This window comes from Bos indicus x Bos taurus, chromosome 1 (genome assembly GCF_003369695.1).
Source record: "Bos indicus x Bos taurus breed Angus x Brahman F1 hybrid chromosome 1, Bos_hybrid_MaternalHap_v2.0, whole genome shotgun sequence".
Lineage (NCBI taxonomy): Eukaryota > Metazoa > Chordata > Mammalia > Artiodactyla > Bovidae > Bos > Bos indicus x Bos taurus.
This window is the reverse complement of record NC_040076.1, coordinates 99,167,156-99,194,209: the sequence shown is the minus strand read 5'-3', so window position 1 is coordinate 99,194,209 and position 27,054 is coordinate 99,167,156. Positions and strand designations below refer to the sequence as shown.

The following is a 27,054-nucleotide window of genomic DNA, read 5'->3' as shown; positions in this document are numbered from 1 at the left end:
TACATAGTAAGTCCAATAACTGGCTCTAAAAGAATCAGTTTCTGGGATTGCTAAGTTGTCTAGCAAAAAAATAAGCAGAGCCATCTAACTACTGTAAGAATATCCCACTAAAACATTGCCTAAAAATGTGCACACTCTCAGGTATGATCACAATTTTATATAAAATTATGTGGAAGACTACTTAATAATAAGATCTAATACTTACACGTGTCTGGTACTGTTCTAAGCACTACATCAATTCACTTACTTCCGAGAGTTGTGAGAATTAAATAAAATATTTTTTATCCTCATTTTGCAGAACAGAAAACTAAGACAAGATTATATAGCACAGTAAATGGCAGAGAAGTAAATCAAATCCAAAATATTAACTATGATCACTTCTAAATATTGGGATTATAAGTGAAGCCCACGCCTTCACTGTGGAGAAGTGTAAATATTTACTTAAAATTTGAGGTTTGATTTTTTTAATAGGAAAAATATTTATATTTGCCTTAAAAAGTTTTCTTTCAAGTCACCGGGAAAGAACATACATAACATGTCTTTTCCTGGAATGAAGAACCGAACCATACATCCTTCCTCCTCCATATACAAAGAGTCAGCAAAAAAGGACACAGAACGTGAGAACCTGATCTATATAAGACTTGGCCTGAAGTTTCTATAAACTCATTATTCCATAATGCAACCAGGAGACCTATTTCACAGTACATTTACAACACAGGCAATATACTTGGACTCTGAACTGTGCAGCAGCTGACTAAACAAGCAGCTTACTTTCCGCATAGCTTCATTAAGTTTAGCAAGCATCTTGCTCCCAGAATGTCATAAATAACTTTCCCCTGTGAGCTGGAGTAACAGTACTAACATTTCCCCAGGTGTAAGGATATCCTACTATCTAAAAATCGGTTCTGCAAAATGGCTTCTAAGCTACCATTGTTAGTTTTATGAATGTAACATTAAAGTGAGCATGCATAAGTTTTTTAACTCTTCCCAACACAGTGGACAAAATTTAGTGAATCATTTACCTTCAGAGTAAAACTTTATCCCTATTGTGGTGGTGTTTTTTGTAAAATTAATTTGATATCCATTTTATCTTTAAATATGCAAAGCAGAGAAAAGCAGAGCCAAACTAGATTTTAATTTCCCCATTACTAGATTTATAGAAAAATCCATGTTTGAACTATAGTTAAATAAAGGTATCTTATTTAAGATGTTACAATAATACATTAGAATGCCAGAGAACAATGCTTATATTTTATTAAAAAAAAATTGATACCATGATCAATAAACTCAATATGAGAAATCAGACCCTGAGAAGAGCTACCCAAGTCCGAGGCCAGGGGCGGCAGCTGGGAAGACCAACTCCACGCCCAAGGCCGGGGCAGCGGCCAGGAGGACCAACCCCACCTCCAAGGAGCAGTGGCAGCTCCGGCGCAGGAGGCCTAGAGGAGCTATCCCACGTTGAAGGTCAGGAAGGGTGGCGGTGAGGAGATGACCCTTGTCCAAGGTAAGGAGCAGCAGCTGCACTTTGCTGGAGCAGCCGTGAAGAGATACCCCACGCCCAAGGGAAGAGAAACCCAAGTAAGATGGTAGGTGTTGCAAGAGGGCATCAGAGGGTAGACACACTGAAACCATACTCACAGAAAACTAGTCAATCTAATCACCCTAGGACCACAGCCTTGTCTAACTCAATGACATTAAGCCATGTCCATGGGGCAACCCAAAATGGGCGGGTCATAATGGAGAGATCTGACAGAATGTGGTCCACTGGAGAAGGCAATGGCAAACCACTTCAGTATTCTTGCCCTGAGAACCCCATGAACAGTATGAAAAGGCAAAATGATAGGATACTGAAAGAGAAACTCCCCAGGTCAGTAGGGGCCCAATATGCTACTGGAGATCAGTGGAGAAATAACTTCAGAATGAAGGGATGGAGCCAAAGCAAAAACAATACCCAACTGTGGATATGACTGGTGAAAGAAGCAAGGTCCGATGCCGTGAAGAGCAATATTGCATAGGAATCTGGAATGTCAGGTCCATGAATCAAGGCAAATTGGAAGTGGTTAAACAAGAGATGGCAAGAGTGAATGTCGACATTCTAGGAATCAGCAAACTAAAATGGACTGGAATGGGTGAATTTAACTCAGATGACCATTATATCTACTACTGCGGGCAGGAATTCCTCAGAAGAAATGGAGTAGCCATCATGGTCAACAAAAGAGTCCGAAATGCAGTACTTGGATGCAATCTCAAAAACGATAGAATGATCTCTGTTCGTTTCCAAGGCAGACCATTCAATATCACAGTAATCCAAGTCTATGCCCCAAGCAGTAACGCTGAAGAAGCTGAAGTTGAATTGTTCTATGAAGACCTACAAGACCTTTTAGAACTAACACCCAAAAAAGATGTCCTTTTCATTATAGGGGACTGGAATGCAAAAGTAGGAAGTCAAGAAACACCTGGAGTAACACGCAAATTTGGCCTTGGAATACGGAATGAAGCAGGGCAAAGACTAATAGAGTTTTGCCAAGAAAATGCACTGGTCATAGCAAACACTCTCTTCCAACAACACAAGACTCTACACATGGACATCACCGAATGGTAAACACCGAAATCAGATTGATTATATTCTTTGCAGCCAAAGATAGAGAAGCTCTATACAGTCAGCAAAAACAAGATCAGGAGCCGACTGTGGCTCAGATCATGAACTCCTTATTACCAAATTCAGACTGAAATTGAAGAAAGTAGGGAAAACCACTAGACCATTCAGGTATGACCTAAATCAAATCCCTTATGATTATACAGTGGAAGAGAGAAATATCTTAGATTTAAGGGCCTAGATCTGATAGAGTGCCTGATGAACTATGGAATGAGGTTCGTGACACTGTACAGGAGACAGGGATCAAGACCATACCCATGGAAAAGAAATGCAAAAAAGCAAAATGGCTGTCTGGGGAGGCCTTACAAATAGCTGTGAAAAGAAGAGAAGCAAAAAGCAAAGGAGAAAAGGAAAGATATAAGCATATAATGCAGAGTTCCAAAGACTAACAAGGAGAGATAAGAAAGCCTTCCTCAGTGATCAATGCAAAGAAATAGAGGAAAACAACAGAATGGGAAAGACTAGAGATCTCTTCAAGAAAATTAGAGATACCAAGGGGACATTTCATGCAAAGATGGGCTCGATAAAGGACAGAAATGGTATGGACCTAACAGAAGCAGAAGATATTAAGAAGAGGTGGCAAGAATACACAGAAGAACTGTACAAAAAAGATCTTCACAACCCAGATAATCACGATGGTGTGATCACTCACCTAGAGCCAGACATCCTGGAACGTGAAGTCAAGTGGGCCTTAGAAAGCATCACTACGAACAAAGCTAGTGGAGGTAATGGAATTCCAGTTGAGCTATTTCAAATCCTGAAAGATGATGCTGTGAAAGTGCTGCACTCAATATGCCAGCAAATTTGGAAAACTCAGCAGTGGCCACAGGACTGGAAAAGGTCAGTTTTCATTCCAATCCCAAAGAAAGGCAATGCCAAAGAATGCTCAAACTACCACACAATTGCACTCATCTCACATGCTAGTAAAGTAATGCTCAAAATTCTCCAAGCCAGGCTTAAGCAATACGTGAACCGTGAACTTCCTGATGTTCAAGCTGGTTTTAGAAAAGGCAGAGGAACCAGAGATCATATTGCCAAAATCCGCTGGGTCATGGAAAAAGCAAGAGTTCCAGAAAAACATCTCTTTCTGCTTTATTGACTATGCCAAAGCCTTTGACTGTATGGATCACAATAAACTGTGGAAAATTCTGAAAGAGATGGGAATACAAGACCACCTGACCTGCCTCTGTATGCAGGTCAGGAAGCAACAGTTAAAACTGGACATGGAACAATAGACTGGTTCCAAATAGGAAAAAGAGTACGTCAAGGCTGTATATTGTCACCCTGCTTATTTAACTTCTATGCAGAGTACATCATGAGAAACGCTGGACTGGAAGAAACACAAGCTGGAATCAAGATTGCTGGGAGAAATATCAATAACCTCAGATATGCAGATGATACCACCCTTACGGCAGAAAGTGAAGAGGAAGTAAAAAGCCTCTTGATGAAAGTAAAAGTGGAGAGTGAAAAAGGTGGCTTAAAGCTCAACATTCAGAAAATGAAGATCATGGCATCCAGTCCCATCACTTCATGGGAAATAGATGGGGAAACAGTGGAAACAGGGTCAGACTTTCTTTTTTTGGGCTCCAAAATCACTGCAGATGGTGACTGCAGCCATGAAATTAAAAGACGCTTACTCCTTGGAAGGAAAGTTATGACCAAACTAGACAGCATATTCAAAATCAGTGACATTACTTTGCCAACAAAGGTCTGTCTAGTCAAGGCTATGGTTTTTCCTGTGGTCATGTATGGATGTGAGAGTTGGACTATGAAGAAGGCTGAGTGCCAAAGAATTGATGCTTTTGAACTGTGGTGTTGGAGAAGACTCTTGAGAGTCCCTTGGACTGCAAGGAGATCCAACCAGTCCATTCTGAAGGAGATCAGCCCTGGGATTTCTTTGGAAGGAATGATGCTAAAGCTGAAGCTCCAGTATTTTGGCCACCTCACGCGAAGAGTTGACTCATTGGAAAAGACTCTGATGCTGGGAGGGATTGGGTCCAGGAGGAGAAGGGGACGACAAAAGATGAGATGGCTGGATGGCATCACTGACTCGATGGATGTGAGTCTGAGTGAACTCTGAGAGTTGTTGATGGACAGGGAGGCGACTGAGCGACTGAACTGAACTGAACTGAACTTGATGTAGTATCTCTCAGTCTGACACAACCAGCCACTTCGTTTTCAAATTTCTAACAACTTCTAACAACAACTCTGAATCATCTGGCAACGTGTTCTAATCTTGGGCCCATTATATCCCACATGTTGTTCAAGTTTCAGATTTCTGAAGAGATTTACTGGTCCATTCGTAGCCAATTCTTTTCCTTTCAAGTTAATTCTTCTTACACATGAATAAAGTAGAAAAGGTATACCAGTATTAATCCTAAGACTTCACCCAAATCCTACACGCTACACAACTGTTTTCCAAAGTCAAGCATCACATAAAATGATTTCACCATATGGACGAAAAGGTCACTCAAACTCTTAGGAAAAAAAGCTTTTCTCATTCCTCTTTCATTAACTAGAGAGTTAAACTGAAGTTCAGCAATGCAAATTGACCTTCCATAAAGACTCAAAATACCAGATAAATATAGAAAATGCCCCCCAGACAACTTGATCCAATAGCCTACAGAGTTAGCTACATAAATATGAAAAGAGGGACCATCTCTGGATGGAACTGTCATGATGGCTCTTGAAGAACCTGAGAAGTTTAAATACTAAATGTCAAGACAGTTTAATCATCATCTTCAGTGACTCTCTTTACCTCATACCTGGTACAAGGATAACTGAACAGTTAATAATTGATTTGCTTAAACATCTGTATTCCCTGAAACTCTTGAGAAGCATGCTGACTTTTTCTTCCCCATATCTACAGACCCTTGCAGCGGACTCGACAAACAAATGACTGGTATTTAGTAAATATTTACTGAACAGCACTGAAGCACTGCTTCCAACAATACCTATAGTCTTGCAATGCCTGGCTAAAGTGTTAGAACAAAATGGCAGAATTAATGACTGGAGTGTTGGCTACAGCTGCCAGAGATGGGTATAGCCAGTCCTAGAAGAGTGCCTCCAATGCTATCATGGTAGCAGGATAATCGGGACAGGTTTTCCAAAAGATGCCTCCTCTTTGTTTCCTCTCCAGTAAACTTCTAAATTTCCTAACTGCCCAGCTAGGTGTGGTCATAAGTCTATATTCTTGCCAATGAGATGTAAATGGAAGTCTCAAGTATGACTTTCAGAAAGGTTACTTTAAGGAAGCTGTATCAGCTGGAAATAAATCCCCACTCCCTGCTTCGTTTTTTTACCCCTTTCAGACAACTTAGGACAAAACAGCAGCAGCCATCCTACATGCTGAAGTGGCCTTGACAAGGGAAGGCAAGCACTAGGATGATGAAACAGAAGACAGGAACCTCAGTTTTTGATGATACTGACTCATAATACTATTAGTCCTGGAGCACTTACCTCCAGAATTTTTTATGTAAAGAAAGAAACTTTAAAGCAAAATAATCTCAAAAATCAGGACCTCAGTTCACCATTAAAAGGAGGGGAGAAATTATCTCTTACAGATCTTCCAGTTCTAAAAACTCTACATAGCTTAGCCTATTAAATATCAACTTAAAAAAAAAAAAAAACTAAAATGTATCAGTATTATTAAGTCCTAGAAAATTCCTCAAATAAAAAAGCAATTATATCTTCTCTAGATACAAAGCAATGGTATCTTCCATTTATCAGTAAAATTATGCTTTGTCACTGCTCACTCTAACTTTAACTCGGGGCTTCCCTCATAGCTCAGTTGGTAAAGAATCCGTCTGTGATGCAGGAGATCCTGGTTCCATTCCTGGGTGGGGAAGATCCGCTGGAGAAGGGATAGGCTACCCACTCCAGTATTCTTGGGCTTCCCTGTGGCTCAGCTGGTAAAGAATCTGTTTGCAATACTGGAGACCTGGGTTCAATCCCTGGTTTGGGAAGATCCCCTGGAGAAGGGAAAGGCTACCCCTCCGGTATTCTGGCCTGGAGAATTCCACGGACTGTGCATATGCAGTTCATGGGGTCTGGAGAATTCCACAGACTGTGCATATGCAGTTCACGGGGTCGCAAAGAGTCGGACACGACTGAGCGACTTTCACTTTCACCTTTTCACTTTCACTGTAACTCATTAGGATATTTTCGGGCTTGCTCTTCTGGCTACCTAAAAGGTGCTAATCCCCAACTCTTCAACACACTAAGCCTTATTTACCACTTTCAGACGTTAGCATATGTCTCTTATTCCAGTGAGGCCTGTCCTGGCCCCTAAAATAGGTCTCACCTGCTACTTTACTTAACACATTTTGTTTTTACACTTCATAGCACTCATCACAATTCTTCATTTATAAAATTACTTGTATTCTTTTGTCCAATGTCTCTCTCTTCTACTATAGCGAAACCTCCAGAGGAAGAGCAAAAGCTCAGGGCTTTTCCCTCACTGTTTTATGTCGAGCCCTGGAACAATGCTTAATACATAGATGGAGTCCATTTATATAAGTACTTGTTATATGAGGAAACAAACAAACAAATGAATAAACGAAGCAGACATAAAGAAATTCCACAGGTCATGTGAAGAAATGTTTATTCACTTACCTCATTAAACACAGGATACATGACTGCATAGAGGGGCATAGAAACCATAGAAGTGGTCTCAGCTTCATTCTTCATCTCTTCCATTGTCATCCTCATTCAAAAGCCAACTACAGTAGAAAAAGCAGTGCTAAAATGCAGAGGAATCTTCATTCACTGCAGTCTTTCTTCTCTTCTTTGTGATAAAAGAATAAAGCACAAAACATATACTGACCTGGTTAAAGGGCAAGAAAGAACAGATATTTACTATATTAGAATTAAGAATAAAAACTTCAAGTGTTTAACATTTTCATTACAATTTTTTGCTAATCCTTCACTGATTTTGTCACCTAAAAAATAACAAAAACATGGCAACCATCAAAGATTTAAAGCAAATTTTTAAATTGGGAAAATTCCACCAAATGTGATCTATTTGGGGGGAAAAATTGATCTAATTTCTTAATTAAATAATTTAATATTATTTAATCTTGCCAGTGGCATTTTTTTGAATCTTTGTTCAAAGTTAACACAGAAACTAGGAAGAAAAATCCATGGGTACTGAAAGTTTGGAAATAAAATATTGAGAATTCAACAATATAAGAGAGAAATTTTGCCTTGAGGAGTTGAGGAAATGTGTTGCTTTTGAAAAGAAAGCAACTATATTTAATTCCTTTGCTAGGGTGAAAACTGAGCCTAATTATAAAGTGAAAGAGTAATAGTAGTTAACATATTTATATATTAAATGATACATAATATGTAAGTTCAACAAAAGAAGCTATCAATTTTGAATAATTTGTACCTTTTATAAAGCATTTTCAGATTATAAAATATTTTCACATGCATTTCGTCCTCCCAATAACTTACCTTATAGTAACTGTCATTGTAATTTTACAGATGAAAAAGCAGACTCAGATGGTAAATAACTTGCCTAAGATCACACATGCAGAGGTCTATGAATTCAGATCTGACACTCCCAAATCAAGAAACAGAGTATCAAGTGAAAACCAAGAACCCCATCTACCCAAGAAAGTACCCAGATGTTATTCATTTACTTTATAAATATATGTTAACCACCTACTACATGCATGTGCAGTGGGGGATGAAAAAGATGTGGTTCTAATCGTTAAAAAATTACCTGATGCAGAATGTGGAAGACCTAAGCACTCTGAAAGCTACAAAGGCTACTGCTCATAGCTTCAAACACACTCCAATGAACTGTCCCATCTGAGAACTGCTTACTATTCCTCCATATTCCTACCAGTGAAGGGGAACTCAACACCAACTGACATCAACTGAAAGTTTAGTCTTATTTATGGTAGTTCTAAACATGGAAATTTTTTCCTCTTTCTGAGCTTACATCTGCTTCCTGAATTCACAGAATCAAATAATGAAATAAATAATAAATAAAAGGAAGAAAAGGCCAATTCCTAAATTTTATTCTATAAGACAAGACAAAACCATTATCTGATTAGTCAACTGGTACTTAAATAGACTTCTTTGGTCATAGCATTAAGGACAGAAAGGAGGAACGAAGCTGAAGGCAGGAAAAAACTTAAGAAACCTAATGCATCCAGATCAATAGAACCTGAGTAATAAACAAGAGCAAGTAAATATCTGCTGTTACTATCTGACTACTTAATAAACCATTTGATAATCTGCCTTTCCACTTATATTTAACTGTGAATACCTTTTCATAATAAACTTGGAACAAAAAAGAAGGGCTGAAATGCTGTGATACTAATCAAAGTGAAAATGATGGATACCGGATGTACAGTATTGAGAGTAAATGAAAAGCATAGCTATCTATGAAAAAAGAAAGTGAAGACAGTACAGGGTCAACAACAGAACTTGAGGAACTATTTTACAGAATGACAGGAAAAAAAATCTTTCATTTATTTAATAAATATTTCTTTAAAAAAAAATTTGACTATCCATACAATATTGGGTCTAGTACTAATACAGAACAGTGAACAAGACAAGACCTCAGAGACCTTGTACTATGGAAGGAAAGACAAAATGAACAATTGTGAAAACCACACAGGATGCTATGCTTTTATGGGAGAACTAGGTAAGAGGACCAGCATCAGGTGTTTCCAAGAGAAGGACGTCACAAGTTTTAGATGCTTCTGAATATGGACAATAACCTAAAAATTTTTTTATTTTATTTCTTGATGAGATCAAGTATAACACGCAAAGAGCAGTGTCACTTGTACACAGAGGGCACTACCAGCAGAGGCTGAACTGGTGAGCTGGCAAGAGAGGACTTTAAGTTTTAAAGGATCTCAGTCAAAAGGAGGAAGAAATTAAAGGAGGTAAGACATTGAAGTATGCTCAATGGGATCATTTTTGTCTTTCACTCTTTTGAACACATGCCTATACCTGCATATACAAAGGCAGACACAGTTGAATGGATTAGTAAGGTGGCTAGAGTCACTTTCTGAATTCCTGCTGATATCTACCTATCTACCCCACTAAACTCACTCAAACACTTAATTTTACCTTTTCAAATACTGGCATTGATTTTTTTAAAAAAACGTTTTGTCTAATAAGTGGTACTGTACCATGTTGGAAATTTTCTCTTAAGATATTATTTAAATTAACTGTCTCTCTCTATAACTGTCTCTTTCTCTAATTTACTTATACATATATAAATATATACATAGTTTTTCTTGCCTCCAAAACTAACTTTACTATCAGCTACTATTTGTCATCAAAAAGACAGTATTATAGCAACATTATGGGCTACACAGGTGGCTGGTTACTCCACAGTTAACCGCGCTTTTAAAACATTGTTCCCATGGGAAAACTGTTCCAAAGAACCAATTTATAGCTGAACTTTTCAGAACAGACAATCACAAGCTGGGCCAAACAGTTTCATTAGTGTTTATATGTGAATAAAAATCAACAATTCCAATAAGGCTTTTTAAATATTAAACTGTTCTGCCAATTTTAACTTCAAGTTAAAATTTTGTTGTCAATCCTTCTACATGCTTCTTCATTTGAAACAGTTCAATAAACAACGTGCAACTCTATGCCACTTTAATGCCAAATTTAGTCTTAAGAGTTTCTGCCACACACTATGCAACCAAGCAAAGGAGTCTGTTCATTTAAAGAACCACACCTGGGTATATCACAAGGCTCAGAATTAGCATTTCCTGAAACAGCCTCACATTCTCCCTTTGGGGCAGGGCCAAGGTTATTTACTCTCAAATAAATGTGTGAACAAATGGAAGTTCTTGGAATTGATGCATACAGTTCTAGGGAAAAATAGAAGCTTCCTAAGTAAAGGAAATTCTAGACTTGAAAAATATTTGTAAGCAGGTTGTCTTGCTTTTCTCTATAGTCAAATCTAATACTAGCCCCCTTACATGATCCCAAATTCTTATAATTCCTTTCACTTCCCTCCCTAAAGGAGGAAAGTTTTATTTATTTTCGTTGGCTCTCCAAACTGTCCATAATATTTAGCTAAAAGAAGTTTATTAATTCCAGCAGTAAATAGAATCCATGAGTTCATGTTATAATTTATAAGTGTATTTCTTTTTCCCAATAGTGACATTACCAGTCAGCATTAGCAGGTACACAGCAGACCTTAATAAACGTTTGCTGAATTCATAAATTAATCAGACAAGAGATGGGCAATTTGTAAGTTGAATCAGTCTTGCTAACACTTTTCAAATACTAAGCCTAGCAAAACAAAAACAAACACAGAAATCTAAATAATTCTATTAACGAAGTCTGGACCCAGTTACATTTACCAGTTTTTATCTCTTTTGGCTATCCCAAGCTCTTCCTACTGTAGTAAACTGAGAATATAAGCATCAGACCACTGCAAATAAAATCAGAATTCCAAAAGAAATTTACAGAAAGCCAAAGGAAAACAAAGGAAACTAAAACAGAGATTATTAATTCTAATGTCTTAATTTTATTAAGGATACAACTGGTGTATAATTTAATAGTTCACAAAATTCTCAAAGGGGAAGCATTCCAACATTGGTTAACCTTGCTTTACACATAAGCAAGACCCAAAAAGTTACCCAGCTTTCAGGAGAAAGCAAAACTTTATGAGAAAGAGTGAAGAGTGCTGCAGTTTCCAAATGCTGGACAACCTAAGCTGTCACAATCACTTCAGGGCTTATTAAAAACACAAGTTCTCAAGGTTACTCATGATCGCCAAGAAAGGGTTAAGGAAGCTGTATTCTCAGCAGCCAGCCCAGATGATTCTCGTGAACAGGACAGGTTGGATATTACTGGTATGGAAAGAACAATGGCTAGAGTCAGAAGAAAGGAAAAAAAAAAAAAAACTGCTAAGGACAGTCTCCAAGACACAGGTAAAATTAAGTTTAACTCAGCACCTGAGACAAGGGTTTTTGGTCCTCCTGACTTGACAGAAGTTTCACTTAATCACTGGCCTTGTTTCCTCATCAGAAAGTACAAAGGAGGTAAAAACTGTATCATTTTAAAAAAGGCCATGGAACTTTAAAATTCAAGGACAGTAAAACTTTATTCCTGGTGTCTACTAAGGGTTCCAAAGGAATTTCATGGGAAATTAAAAAAAAAAAAAACTCATGAGATCATAGAAAATATTTACAAATTCTGATAAAGGAGATCTTCTTGAATGATTGATTCAGGGTTTCAAATAACTAACACCACTTTGCTTTCTCTCAAGCACCCAGCATCACAAATCATACCCAGAAACTGAATTTTTTTAAAGGTAGGAATAGATCAGTCTGGCCAAGTCACATAGTTGGAAAGGTGAGCATTTGATATCACGACCTACCTTTCAGGACCTTCTCAGGTCAAAATGTTGTAGCCACTTCCAAACAAGAGACAAAAGTTTAGAGGAAGATGCTAGGAAAAAGGCAGGCAGAGGAAAAGGGCACGCAAGAGATCCTACTTAGACCAAAATGAATTTGGTAAAGAATCTACCTGCTACACAGGACTCGTGGGTTCGATCCCTGGGTCAGGAAGATTCTCTAGAGGAGGAAATGGCAACCTACTCTAGTATTCTTGCCTGGAGAATCCCATGACAGAGGAGCCTGACAGGCTACAGTCCATGGGGTCGCAAAGAGTCAGATACGACTGAGGCGACTTTGTAAGGTTCTAAGAAAGGCTTAACACTTCACCTAAAGGTGAATAGGAATAGGGCTGTTTGAATTACACAGTGGTTTACCCCTTACTTTAACCAGTTTCACCTAAGGTCGACAAAGGTCCAAAATAATAAATGGAACATTTCAGAAATAAACAATTCATAAATTTTTAACTGTTTGCCATTCTGAGCAGCATAATGTAATCTCACGCCCTCCAGTCTGAGACCCCCTAATCATAGATATCATCTGCTCCTAACATGCCACTACTCACATCATCATGGCTTGATGATCCTCCTTCAGATGTATCATCAGGTCAATAGTAAGAAAACAAAAGAAGGTCAATAGTATCCTAACACTAAATCACAATGCCCATGTCATTCACCTCACTTAGTCTTATCACTCAGACATTTTATCACCTAGTATCATCACAGGAAGGTAAGTACAGTACACTAAGATATTTTGAGACCATAACTGCATAACTTTATTACACTGAATTATTATAATTGCTCTATTTTATTATGGCTGCCAATCTCTTGCTATTTATAAATTAAACTATCATAGATATGGATGTATAGGAAAAAAAATAATAGTATATGGAGAGCTTGGTACTATCTGAGGTTTCCAACATCCACTAGGAGTCTTGGAACCTATAGGCATAGCAGGGGGAAGTTGTGAGGGGGCTACTGTACTTAATTAACATTATTAGCACTGTCATTAGAGTGGTGAATAACAAGCACAGTGACTCTAGAACCAGACTTGCTTGGATTCAATAAACTGTTCATTTATCCAATAAATGTACTGGGTAATAACTACAGTTTACCAGCCCTTTCTCTCACAGGAGCCTTCTCTCTCCACAATTTGAGAACCACTGCTCTAGGCACAATCACTACACAAGCATTATGAACAAAAGTAAGTGGTCCAAATGTAAAGGTAAGCGCTGGCAAAAATTATCCAGACCCAGATTTTTTTCCATAATTCAGATAGTTTCAGATCTCAATCTCTCACCAGTAAATTTATCTGTATTGTTGTCACATACTCATGCATTTAAGAAACCTAAACATTAAGACTATAAAATTTTAAAGCAAAAACAGCCATTAGCACATATTCCTCTATACTTTCAAGTCCAATCTCCAAATCTCACAATTTAGAAATAAAAGTCCCCAGAAATTCACATTAATAAACTAAACAGTGACATATTGCAAGTATATATTCTATAGAGCTACTATAACCCATTGTGTGGGACATGCCTGCCACGTCTTCTGTCTTCCAAAGTGATCTACTTCTAGGATCACCTGCCCTGCTCTCTGTGTCCTCCATGGATCACTCAGCTGACAGCCAAGACCCCCAGACTCCAGGCAGAATATTTAGAGACTAACGCCAATGGGAACGTGGCTCTGATTCAAGGTCGCCTTAGGGTATACAGCAGCACAAGTCTGTGGATCTTCCATTTCTTAATACCAAGACCTCTGACTCAGGTACTGTAAAAGTTAACTGCATCATGTCAGTGTAAGAATATTTGGGGGGAGTAGTGTCTAAATCGGAGAAGGCAATGGCACTCCACTCCAGTACTCTTGCCTGGAAAATCCCATGGATGGAGGAGCCTGGTGGGCTGCAGTCCCTGGGGTCACTAAGAGTCGGACACGACTGAGCGACTTCACTTTCACTTTTCACTTTTCATGCATTGGAGAGAGAAATGGCAACCCACTCTGGTGTTCTTGCCTGGAGAATCCCAGGGACGGGGGAGCCTGGTGGGCTGCCATCTATGGGGTCGCACAGGGTCGGACACAACTGAAGCGACTTAGCAGCAGCAGTGTCTAAATACAGAAATCATAAATGGACAAGTAACTAACATTTTCTACATATGTATGGATAGCAGAGTAGTAGGTAAGTGCTCAGATTTAAAACAGGTTTAAGTCTGAATGGGTGATACCATTTAATCTCTTTTTAAACTCAATGAGAAATTTACTGGCAATACTGACTGAGGTATTCACATCACATTCACACTGAGGTATGTCAGATACTGCAATAAGTACAAAATGCATGTACTTATTGCAGTATCTGACATACAATAAACATTCATATTATTAGTTACTGATATTTCATCCAAGATTCTATGAATCTGACACAGCATCAGGACTGGAATGAGTGTGAGGCAAACCAGATGGCTAGAGCACAAAATTAAGCTCTTACTTGTAGGACACAGAGTGAGTGCCTCTTAAAATTTTGTATACTAAACTCTTTGCTTGCCTCATCCTAGTCCTGCCCCTGCACAGTACACACAAGGATGGGCTAATACTGATTATCACAATGTCAAAAAGGACACTTACAATAGCCTTTTAAAACCTTTCCTTCCCCACTTGCCAAAATGAAGGCATATATAAATTACCTGGGCCACCCAAAAAGTTACAGGTGTCATCCAAAGCAAATTACAGTTTAGGAATTCTTAAAAAATGTGATCATCAAATGCATTTTAAAATTATTTGCTAAGTCTGTGTTAAAATTTTTATTCTCTTAGTGTATGTAGATCAATTTAATAAAGAAAGTTGTGGCCCAGAAGCAGGCTTGGTAGAAGAGTGATATCAAGATGTGGTCAAAGAACTTCCCAAAAAAATCTGTAAGAGGGGATAATCTATACAGGAAAACCAAAAGAGAATAGAATCAAAAGGCTTGTTACCTCTGATGGGAAAGGGGAACAACAAAAATAGCAACTGCTATTTGAGCTTCTAAGATATTTCTGCACAAGTTCAGGGGAAAAGACACATCTCTTTGGCAGTGACAATATTCTATTTTCTCCCCCTATTTGAATGCCTAAAGTTTTGTTCAATTCTGGTCTGAACAAAATTTAAATGAAAACATTTGTTGAAGGGTAGGAAGCAAATTTGTTCCTTTGAATGTGTTCATCTTTTGCCCACGAAGTTCTTAATCTAGTGGTTCATGAATTAAACGCCTAATTGCCTTAGTGTTTAAGATACATGTCTATATTCTTTTGCATTAGTATTTGTGAGTTTCAATTTCTCTAATACAACTCTAAAGCCTTCCTTTAAAACCCCTTAGAAATTCAACTTAAGCTCTCGTGGGCTCCCTCGTGGTTCAGATGGTAAAGCATCTGCCTGCAATGTGGTAGTCCTAGGTTCTGTCCCTGGGTTGGGAAGACACCCTGGAGAAGGGAACGGCTACCCACTCCAGTATTCTTGCCTGGAGAATTCCATGGACAGAGGAGCCTGGAGGGCTAAGTCCCAAAGAATCACACACGACTGAGCAACTAACACACACACGTAACACACGGCTCAGGCTTACCTGCTCTGTATCACTTATAGTCTTACATTTTCCTTAATAACTCCTTATCGCCTAAGGTTCGCTACAGTATGCAATGTGTATTTTCTTTATCAAATTTCTTTGCACCACAAGACTGCCACAAGGTGCTTAAATGTTGCTAAAATTATTAGCCCCAGATATTAGGTTGGTACAAATGTAATTGCAGTTTTGCACTGTTGAAATTTGCTGTTTGATATTGGAATATATTCTTAATAAATGTGGTTATGTTATACATTATTTTAAAGTGCATTTCTCACTTTATGTTTTTTTGCTAATCATTTACTACTTGCTGTTTATTTTATATTTATTTTGGACTATGGAAATGATGTTAGACAAAACGCAAATTCGGGCAATTTTCTCATCTGAGTTCAAAAAGGGTCATAAGGCAGCGCTGACAACTCACACCATCAACAACGCATTTGGCCCAGGAACTGCTAACGAGCACACAGTGCAGTGGTGGTTCAAGAAGTTCCGCAAAGGAGGTAAGAGCCTTGAAGATGAGGAGCACAGTGGCCAGCCGTCAGAAGTTGACAACAACCGAGAGCAATCATTGAAGCTGATTCTCTTATAACTACAGGAGAAGTTGCTGAAGAACTCAACATCTCAACCATTCTACAATCACTTGGTATTAGAAGCAAACTGGAAGGTGAAAAAGCTAGTTAAGTGGGTGCCTCGTGAGCTGACTGCAAACCAAAAAAAAAAAACATTGCTTTGAAGTATATTCTCTTATTCTACACAACAACAAACTATTTCTCGATTGGATTGTTATGTGAGATGAAAAGTGGATTTTATATGACAACTGGTGGTGATGCAAGTTCAGTGCTGGACTGAGAAGAATCTCCAAAATACATCCCAAAACCAAACTTGCACCAAAGTCCTGGTTACTGTTTGGTAGTGTCTGATCTACTACAACATTCTGAATCCTAGTGAAACCACTACATCTGGTAGGTATGCTCAGCAAATTGATGAGATGCACCGAAAACTGCAATGCTTGCAGCCAGCACTGGTCTACACGGCCTAATTCTTATCCAGGACAACATCTGACCACACGTTGCACAACACTTCAAAAGTTGAATGAATTGGGCCTTACCTCATTCGCCAGGTTCACCTGACCTCTCGTCAACCAACTACCACTTCTTCAAGCATCTCACCAACTTTTTGCAGGCAAAATGCTTCCATAACCAAAAGGATGCAGAAAATGCTTTCCAAGAGTTTGTTGAATCCCCAAGCATGGATTTTTACACTACAGGAATAAACAAACTTCTTTCTCATTGGCAAAAATGTGTTGATTGTAATGGTTCCTATTTTGATTAATAAAGATGTATTTTAGCCAAGTTATGATTTAAAATTCACGGACTGAAACTGCAATTACTTTTGCACCAACCTAATAAATGGACTCTGACTCATTTGTTTAACAGTAAGTGAGAATAAGGACAAGATTCTATCTAGATAATGACATTTAACTTCACCTTTAGCTCCAAGTGATCTCAAATAAAAATGCTATTAGTCACAAGAAGAAATGAAGGAGACAGAATGGCATCTGTTTGTATCGTATATACAATTCTTCCCATGACCTTCACTTATAAAACTGTAATTCATTTTTCAAGGAAGGACACCAAAATTAAGGGAGGACCTCAGAAACCTCTCAAGTTTTGACAGTACTGTCAAAATGCCAATTTTATTACGAATAAAGTCATCTGCCAAGTGTCTACTCCTGAATAAAAGGCCACAGCATTATTCGAAATCCTATGGAATTAAACTAGACAGCCTTGTAACAATGTGAACTGCTATAGGGAGCAGTTGCACTCTGGAGGCTAGGTATGACTCATTTACCATTCCCAAATGCCTTTGGTTCCAGCAACATAAGAAGTCTAAGAAGGAAGCAAGAGTTTAACACCTGAGGGTTTTGTCCTTCCTGAACTCCAAACTCCATTAGATTTCCAGTTCATCCTGAAGACAGGATGGCTGAATAAGGCAGAAAGGCATATTTCAGTGCCAGGGACCCGAAGGTAACTCAGAAAAACTATCATTTTTTCCCCCTTCCTATTGGCTCTGATGCAAAATTATCAAATGAATTGATGCATGTTCAAGTACTTAATATATCAGAAAGACCAAATGTCCATATAATGGTCTTTCCACCCCGCTACTATCCACTAAATTATAAACACTGTACAGAAGTTTTATTCCTTTCTCTATTTCCTAGTACCTAGCTCAGTACTCTGCATAAGGAAGTGTAGTCGCTCAGTCGTGTCCAACTCTTTGCAATCCCGTGGACTGTAGCCCACCAGGCTCCTCTGTCCATGTGATTCTCCAGGCAAGAATACTGGAGTGGGTTGTCATTTTCTTCTCCAGGGGATCTTCATAGTCACTCTAAATCAGCAGCAGGGTAGGAGATGCGATAATGAAAAGCTAGATATAGTCCATGCCCTTGAGGGTGTGCAGTCTTGTAGGGAAGAGAGACAATAAAGAAATACATGTCAAGCTGCCACTTTACATAACTCCGGGGAGCATACCTGTGTCATACTATACATATACTTGCCCTATGCAAATTCAACGGGCACGTTTAACATTTTTCATTTTTGAAGAAAACAAAAAGAAAAATAACTATTGAAATACTGGGTGATTTTAACTCCATTCCACAAATATAAGCCCCTGAATGAAAGTGATAAAGACATGGATCTGCTGCTACCCACCACTGGACTGAGAGCCACAGCTGTCCCCCAAATGAGAGGCTCACCACACTGTGACTCTTGTAGTATAATGTACATATTTCCTTTCCAGAAAGATCTCTGAATAGCAAGTTAAATACTTGACGCAGCACTCAAAGGAAAAGTAATTCTATTCCACTGCTAGAGAAAAAATGTATTTGTTAATGCTATGTCAGTTTCCAATGTGGTAACTTTCAAAATGTTCCTTTTAGAGTAAATTTTAAGTAATTTTTGCCTGCCACCTTGACTTTAGTATCTAAGACACAACGTTTTGTAACTGGAACTCTTTAAGTTGAGCCCTCCATCGGTGCTCAAAAACTAACATCATTTTTACTGCCATGATTAAAAATATAGTGTCTTAACTTCACCAGCATGGATTTAAATCCTAATTCCAAGCAATAAGTGGTTGTGTAACCTTGCGAAAGTTACTTAACCTCCCTATACTTTAGTTTTCTTAAACTGGGGATAATAGTGCCTCTATATCACAGGCTCATACAAAGATTTAAGGCAATTTTACACATAATATATATTTAACAAATATATGATAAATGAATAAATCAAAGTATCATTATTATACAATCTATCTCTTTCTGGTAAACTTATTGCCAAAGGACTGGCCTGAGTAAACAGTAATGACTACTACTTAATATGTTCCACTGCTGTTACCCAATAATTCATAAGCCAGCTGATGAAAAAGAAAAATCTTTTTTTTTTTTAAATAGCAACACCTGATTCTAGACAACTGTACAGTGACACTGAGTTTGAAGACCCATTTCACTTTTTAAGTGGTTAAAAAGAAAGATTATGCACACCAAAAAACGTAAGCGTGACCCTGAAAAATATGATTATAATATTACATTGTATCCAAGATGCAATTAATTGTGTAGCTAAAATGAGAAAACTAAATTCTACATAGAAACAAAAATGGACCACCAAACTACACAGTTTACCTTTCTGCAAATAAATTATTTCTAACTGCTACAATAAAGGTGCTTTCACTTTTTACATCATGTGTGTGTGCATGCTTGTACTGCTAAAATATAAATCACTAATAACACTGCAACTTTCTATAACATTTCAAATGCAGTAATATACACCATCAATCACACAATTTAACTTCTAAATCACTTCTGCAGTTTATATTGTGGAGAAAAAATTAACATGGAATTAGCTTAAAATTCTTGGCACACGTTACCAATCATAACAACCTTAATAACTGAACAAGATATAAGAAGCAGTACCTCAGTTTTATCCTTCACTTATTGGTATGCTAGGTCAATACGAATTTTATTATCCCTGATTCAAGTAACATAGGGACTTACCTAAAAATATAAGTTTAGGATTTACCAAAGACTTGTATTAATAATAAAAACTGGGCTAAATATGAGCAAGCACTTTTTGACAATATTTTGTGGGACAGTGAACTGGTAAATTCATGAAGCCATGCAAGGCTACAGCAACTCTGAGCTGCTGAACTTATTCTATACCATTATAGTAGTACTCTGAAGGATCAGAGAATTTGTTTTCAGAACCAAAACCTAGCACAATCTATTTCTGAATTGTCTTCATGTTTCGAAAGTAATATTTTTACTCTTGTAAGTACTGAGGTTTAAAGAAATAAGATATTACCTTAAGACCCACTGAAATATGACAATTTTCATGAAGCTCAAACTATAAGCTCCTTTGAAATAAACACCACTCAGTTTTATAGTCACCCTGTCTAAGGCAAGTTATATTAAAGGTAAAATTCAAAGGAAGATTACTGTGGTTAAAAAACAACAAAGAAAAGGGAAAATCATGAATTTTGTTGAAGACAGACGAGCTAACAGGGAAGAAGAGAATTCACAGAAAGTTAGTTTCTTGCATATCTATATTTTATTATAATTAATAAAGAGCAGGATAGTGATAAGGTCTCCAAAAACACTGTTATACAGAAATTTTGCTGTAATAGAAAATGATTCCTTTGCCATTTCCACACAGAAAACTAGCCCCATTTTACAGACCTCCAAGAAAGAACAAACATCTTTCTATAATTTGTATCCAACTTCTGTCAATAACCTCTTTTTATCCAAAGGTAGGAAACACATCTCTTTCATGCATTTTTGTATTTCTGCCCCTTGCAGAGTGCTGGATGCACTATGTATGGACGCACTGTGCATGAAAGCACTTACATTTATTCATACACTCAGCAAATAATTACTGACTACTTAACTTTGTGCTGGGCACTGTGTAAGTAATGAGGTAAGGCACATGACAAATAAGGGCCCACTCAGGAAGCTTACTGTCTAGTGAGGGAGACAGACACTTATAAAATAAACACAAAAATAATTAAGTTCCTATTGTGATGATGCTACAAAAAAGTACAGAGTATGGTGAATATATAGTAGGAACTTAGTTTGAGGAAGGAGGAGTCAAAGGTCAGGGAACATTCCCTGAGAAATGACATCTAAACTGAGACTTGAAAATTAACTAGGAGTTGGCCAGACTTGGGGCCTCCCTGGTAGCTCAGACAGTAGAATCTGCCTGCAAGGCAAGCAGGAGACCCGGGTTCAATCCCTAGGACGGGAAGATCCCCTGGAGAAGGGAATGGCTACCCATTCCAGTATTCTTGCCTGAAGAACTCCATAGATAGAGGAGTGTGGTGGGCTACAGTCCATGGAGTTGAAAAGAGCCAGACTTGGGAAGGGGAGGTGAAGCAGTCCAAGCAGGAGGATGAAACAGGTATAAATGCCCCCAAGTCAGGAAAGAGCTTATGCAGGTAGTAACTGAAAGGCACAGTAATGCAGGTAGTAACTGAAAGGCACAGTAAACAAGAAAGGCTGGAGATAAGGCTGGAAAGCTACACAGGAAACAAAAGAGAAACTGTCAGCACTGAATAGAGTAACAGGGTAATAGTACCTGAATATTTAAGTCATTTTAAGTCTTTTTCTCATGTAAAAATAAATAAGGAAACTGAGTCTTTATCTCAAAGTATTAAAAAGATCTATAGTTAAAAGACCTGGATTATGCCTTGGTACCGCCAGTTACTAGTTACAGAATCCTGCACTTAAAACCAATCTGAACTTCTTTCTTTATTCTCTTTGTAAACAGGTACTCAGTTATACCACCACAGTACTCCAGCATGTGACTGAAAGATGATAAACACAATAAAAACATTATCTTACCATTCTGTTACTGACCAGACAAAATACCAAAACTACGATGACCCTCAGAGATGAAGAAAAGTTAGTGGTACAATCTAACCAAGGACAAAAATTAGCATGCACTAGACAAGTGCATTCGGAGAAGGCAATGGCAATCTACTCCAGTACTCTTGCCTGGAAAATCCCATGGACGGAGGAGCCTGGTAGGCTGCAGTCCATGGGGTCGCTAGGAGTCGGACATGACTGAGCGACTTCACTTTCATGCATTGGAGAAGGAAATGGCAACCCACTTCAGTATTCTTGCCTGGAGAATCCCAGGGACGGGAGAGCCTGATGGGCTGCCGTCTATGGGGTCACATAGAGTCGGACACGACTGAAACGACTTAGCAGCAGCAGCAGCACCAAAGTGTGTTATGTCAATTTCACTAATTCCCAAATTTTGCTGACTTTTGGTTCAAAAGTTCATTCCACAACCTCCCAAATGCATGCCAAAAATTAGAACTCGTTTCTCACTTCCTCCAACAAACCAAATGCCTGTATGTGGCCATATAGAAAATATATTAACATTCTTTCTTTACTATCACTGACTCATGATCAGTTTATGGTTTACTTTAACTACCGCACCCGTCTAACACAGCACTGAGTCAGTTATCTCCACATAATTGTCCACTTGCTTAGCTAGGTCTTCCTTTCTTGTGTACTGCATTTCTTACTCATGGTGCTAACTATTCTTGATTTTACTTCATTCTATAGTATTACACCTCTCTTTTATTTTAAAAGTCATTTTTATTTTAAAAGGAATGTAATAGAACTCCTGATCCTAGAAAGTGTTTTTGCATTCAAAAGTTAAGACATATTGTGGGTAATTTTAATAACTGCAGAGTACATTCAAATGCGCCATATTTCAATGGTCAATGCATACAACAGTAAGCCATGACAGATTACCTGCGATCAGCAGATAACTGATTCTTATATATAAACTTATTAGGAACAAATGTCAATGAATGTACTACTAAAACTCTATTAAAGAACTGTCTAATATTTATGCACTGTAATTATATGTGGTCACAACAATGGATAAGACTGGAACAAGCACACTATTTTCTGCTCAATACAAAACATAAATGTACTATTTTTCCATTCTTTAACATAAAACAAGGATGAGTTAAAACTCATAGATGGTAAGAAAAATAAAATATACAAAAGCCTGATGTTATTTACACACACACACGAAAAGAAAATGAGGGGAAGTAAAAACAAAAACGTCATGTTACCTCCAAGAAATGCAGCGTATCTTCTTTTCTAGTAATGAGCACACTAAACTGTCTCTTGATGCTGTATTATTTGAAAAAGTGTAAAATAAGTTTCGTGGAAGAATCCCAATCCCATTGTTCTCAGTTGAGAATAATAATAATAATACAGTCCTAAAGTAGAAAGGGAAAGGAGTATCTTTCAAGAGTAGAGATGAGCCATATTGTTACCTTTCTCCTGTCCCATTAACTACCCTTTAAAACGGTAGCACCATTCATTACTGAATATACCTCTAATATGAGGAAAAAACAGCTAAGTTGAAATTGATTCTTATTTTTCCAACAACAGATTAGAGTGAGTGCTTCTTTTATTGAGGAATTCACAGATGGCTTCTTAGAAATACCTAAAATGCATTACTTTGCAACTTCCTCTTCAAAAAACACAACCAACCTCCCCACTTTTTCTTTCTGGTACGGCAGCTCAGATTTAGAAGCTGGATTACAAATGGATTAGAGTCAGAAGATCTGTCCCTACGTGTGTGACCTTGTGCACATCATTTACCCCCTCAGTTTCCTTATTAGCATCCCACTAGGAATACTCCTTGAAACAGCAAAGGTGTAAATACATATTAGGAATTACATCTTTATAAAGTTAAACTTGCCTATTCGGAGCAAAATTACCTCCTTAGAGGGACCACATCATGAAACTGGAACTGAATCCGTAGATCTCTGTCAACATTTTGACTCTTCCTTCTACAGTTCTCTTCTCTCAAAGGGCATAAACCGAGTCACCTTAAGAGTCGACTCCAAGTGCCCCTTCCTTCCTCCACTCCTTCCCTATCCTACTTCTAAAGCTAGGGGAAAACAGCAGTCTCATCTCCCCGCCCCAAGCCACACCTTCAGAGGACCCCACCCCAGGCACATCCGCCCTCTCCCTACTCCGGGGGCAGCAGAGGCCAACCTCGCCCTTCCCCTCCCGCCCCCACCTACAGGAGACTTCCTGGAGGCGTTCAGGCCCGAGCAGGGCAGGCGGCATTTACAAACCCGCTTTACGCCACTCGCGTAGGGTAACCTCGCTTACGCCCATAGGGCCCCGTTCCCAGCCCTGTCCGCTCCGCCTGCCAGAACCAAGCCCTAGTGCCTTAGCCACGGCCCCCATGTGACCCCAGACCTCTTCTGCTCCACGCGGGACCACAGGGACTGGGACAGAACAGCCACACCTTACCGGTTACTGAGGTACTGACTTCACTTCCCACCTTTGAAGCCCTCTTCAACTCCCGGATCAATTCACTCCGGCGACGCCGGAAGGACCCGAGAGGAACCAGGCGTTGTCCGGAATCCTGCCCAGCCGGAGTCGCGCAGGGGCCTATGGGGACTCGTAGTCCCGCTCGCTGGCATCATCGGCAATTCCTGCATACCCAGGACTACAATTCCCGTCAGGCTATGCGATGCAACCGAAGACTATGGGTGGGGACACTTTTAGCCAATAAGGAGAGAGTCCCTGCCTTTGCGGGAGGAGGTGAGAAGAAGAGAGAGGGTGCACAGAAAGAAGAGGAAGGGAGGGGTCAGCTCTCACCTGCGCCAATCAGGATGCAGGGTCGGCCCGGCAGGCGTCTCACCCATTGTGGGGGCGGGCTAGCGGAGGCAAGGAGGGAACGAGGGTGGGGGAAGAGCTTCAAGTGGCTAAAGTGAGGCGGCTGAGCCTCGCGGGCGGCGGGGAAGTCACTGGGGAATCGCCAGGGTGGAGGGAAAGCGAGATGTGGGGATGCGCTCCGGCCGAAGGATCAGTTTCCCCGAAAGCGGCCAAGCACCAGGCACACCGATCGTTCAGACCTGCGGGTCGGGCAGGGATAGGTTGAGCCTAGGCTACTCGCGGATATGCCCTGACGGGGCGGGGAGCTGCTCCAGGTGTCAGGCTACTGCGTGAGGGGAGAGGGGTCACCAGGGGAGGGAAGCGGCAAAGAAGCTGCAGGAGCGCGAGGAAACGCTTAGGTACCAGAGCAGCAGCTTCCCGCTGCCTTCAGCCAGGACAGCAGCCGGAACAGCAGGGGGAGGAGCAACAGCTGCTGAATTCGCCAACTAGAGGAGGGGGAGGCGGAGCTTGGGTCCCTGTAGCAGCCGAAGGCGCAGCCTGGACTGTAGTTTCCCGGGAGAGAGAGCAGGAACAGGAGCGGAGCGCAGTCCTCGAAGCCTTAGGTCCAGCATCCCGCCAGGGGTTGCAGGTGTGTGGGAGGTAAGCGTGGGTGCCTCTCCTGGGCTTCTGCTCTGCCCAGGAGAAAGCGTCTTCCAATAGGAATTTTATCAAGGCACAGCTAAAAAGAGTCTCTGACTAAGGTTAGCGAACTGGTGCAAACCCTTTTAGGTGAAAGATATACGTTTTTGGAGTTTAAGGGAGGATAAGGCAGCAAAAGGTGGCTTGACTCGGGGCATTAAGGGCGTGGTTAGTGTTTTTGATCTGAGTTGTACCATTAAACTGTTCTGGGAGATTTTAATATTGAGGAAACCCTGCTAATTGAGGGCAAGGTGGATGATATTTGGGTAGGTGCGTAGCTGGTAAAATACAGAAAATTTTGTCATTGATAGAGAATTACTTCAGAACTGTTTCGCTGGTCAAATAACTTTGCAGTTTTCCTCACTATGTGCCCTTTATGTTGTTTTATCAGATTGTCCTGCTACAGATCCGTTTTCGGTGGTTATACTGCAGGTTTCTAGAATTGCAAGATCTCTATTAAATAATCAAATGCAGTCAGAAATAATCAAGATGATTGAACCTATCAGAAGTATAACTTTTGCCAGCAATCATGTAAAAATGCTTTTTATAATAGAGGGATACTTAGCTTTCCCTGCCAGTGGCTCTAGAATATCGGAACAAAGACCAGGACTCAGCCTACAGTGGGAACGTATGTTGTACTTCACTGCTGCCCCTTATTCTCTCATTTGTGTCTAGTAGTATTTGTACATTTTAACAAACAGAAGTACCAAGAGAGCTGTGCAAGGATCTTTTCTGTTTAGAGATCATGTGCTAAGTGATTTCCCTTAGTATGCATTATGATGGGTTCAGACTTAACACATGTAATGGTATTATAAAATAATAGTTTATTCTCAGTACGAAACCATGTGTGGTTTCTTTGACTATAATTAAATACCTGTAGATGGAAATATGTTTTTAATTCTAGATAAAGATGAAAGTCCCATCTACCTTTGTGTAACTATGACAGAATTACAGCCTTTTTTTAAAAAGAAAGGTTGTAAAAAGCTATTTGCCCAGTTCATTTTCTTTTTGTTACAGAGGTTCCCCCAGATTACATAGCTTTTAATCATAGTAGCATATTGCAGCACATTTTGCCCAGAAATGCTTTCTTTGTGACAGTTGTATATTTCAGAGTCTGCCTGAATACTTTAATTTGGGATTTTTTTTTCTTTTTAACTGGGGTCAGTAAAATGGAATAATTGCCTTCTATTTTTTTGTTTCCATGGTTTGCTGATTCACTCATGATTTTTGGATTTTATTTCTGTAACACACACAGAATTCTTTTCTGAAAAGAAATGGCTAGAAAAAATTCATAGCTTAAAGTTCAATCCTACTGAGCGCTACCACTGATAAGCCTAAGTGACTTAATCAATGTATATACTCCAAAAGCCCCTCCCATACTCTCACAATTAGAGAAATATATAGGGGACACATGTTAGAAAAACAGTGTCTTTTTAGATTGTACTCAAGTAGATCAAGTAAGTATTAGAAGCAACAAAGAGCTTAGAAGGAAGAAAAGGCAACAGTAGCCACTAAACTTCGCAACTATGGTTAAGGAAGGGATTTTATCTTTGCTGCATCACCAGAGAGTCTGTGAATCTACATATAGCTGATATGACCTGTGGAAATGATTTTAGGTGGAAAAATGGGTACTAGGGTGTAGTTAGGTTTGGAAAAGATTGTGTTTGCCCTTGTTATTTCTGATTAAGTAGATCATCCTGAATCAGTCTGTTTCTGTCTCAGGCTCTGCTACTGTTTCATTTTGTGAAACTGAATACTTGCTGTCACTGGGTTGTTTCTACCATGTAATAATAATAATTAAGAATAATACTGGCACTGAAATTCTTTCAGGGTCTTTATCAAAAGATCTTTTTGACAGGGTTTGGTTGGGAGTCAGTTAGTAATCAAGTAAATAAGATAGAAAATACATACCAAAACAGTTGAAATTCAGATGTACTTTGAGTCCCAACTATTTATAGGTCTTGATGCTTTGAAGCATCAAAAAGGAATTCTCATTATGAATGAATGAGTCTGTGGTATTAACAGAATTTTTC

General features: G+C 39.2%; 2 protein-coding genes across 4 annotated transcripts in view; one reads left to right on the top strand and one right to left on the bottom strand.

Moving 5' to 3' along the window:
• Window positions 1–24,093, bottom strand: part of PDCD10 (programmed cell death 10) — a 48,352-nt gene extending 24,259 nt beyond the window's left edge. The window contains exons 1-3 of one of the 2 annotated variants that reach the window (XM_027541985.1): window positions 23,975–24,092; window positions 22,774–22,834; window positions 7,271–7,481 (exon numbers count right to left, since the gene is read on the bottom strand). In XM_027541985.1, the coding sequence (XP_027397786.1) occupies window positions 7,271–7,366 (96 nt within the window). In that variant the 5' untranslated portion in view covers window positions 7,367–7,481; window positions 22,774–22,834; window positions 23,975–24,092. Of the gene's footprint in view, window positions 1–7,270; window positions 7,482–22,773; window positions 22,835–23,974 lie in introns of both variants that reach the window. The other variant, XM_027541996.1, reaches the window with a different exon arrangement.
• Window positions 24,094–24,866: 773 nt separating this feature from the next.
• The window catches only part of SERPINI1 (serpin family I member 1), an 84,270-nt gene continuing 82,082 nt past the window's right edge, over window positions 24,867–27,054 (top strand). The window contains exon 1 of one of the 2 annotated variants that reach the window (XM_027541956.1): window positions 24,867–24,982. The gene's annotated coding sequence lies outside the window, so the exon portion shown is untranslated. The remainder of the gene's footprint in view (window positions 24,983–27,054) is intronic. The other variant, XM_027541965.1, reaches the window with a different exon arrangement.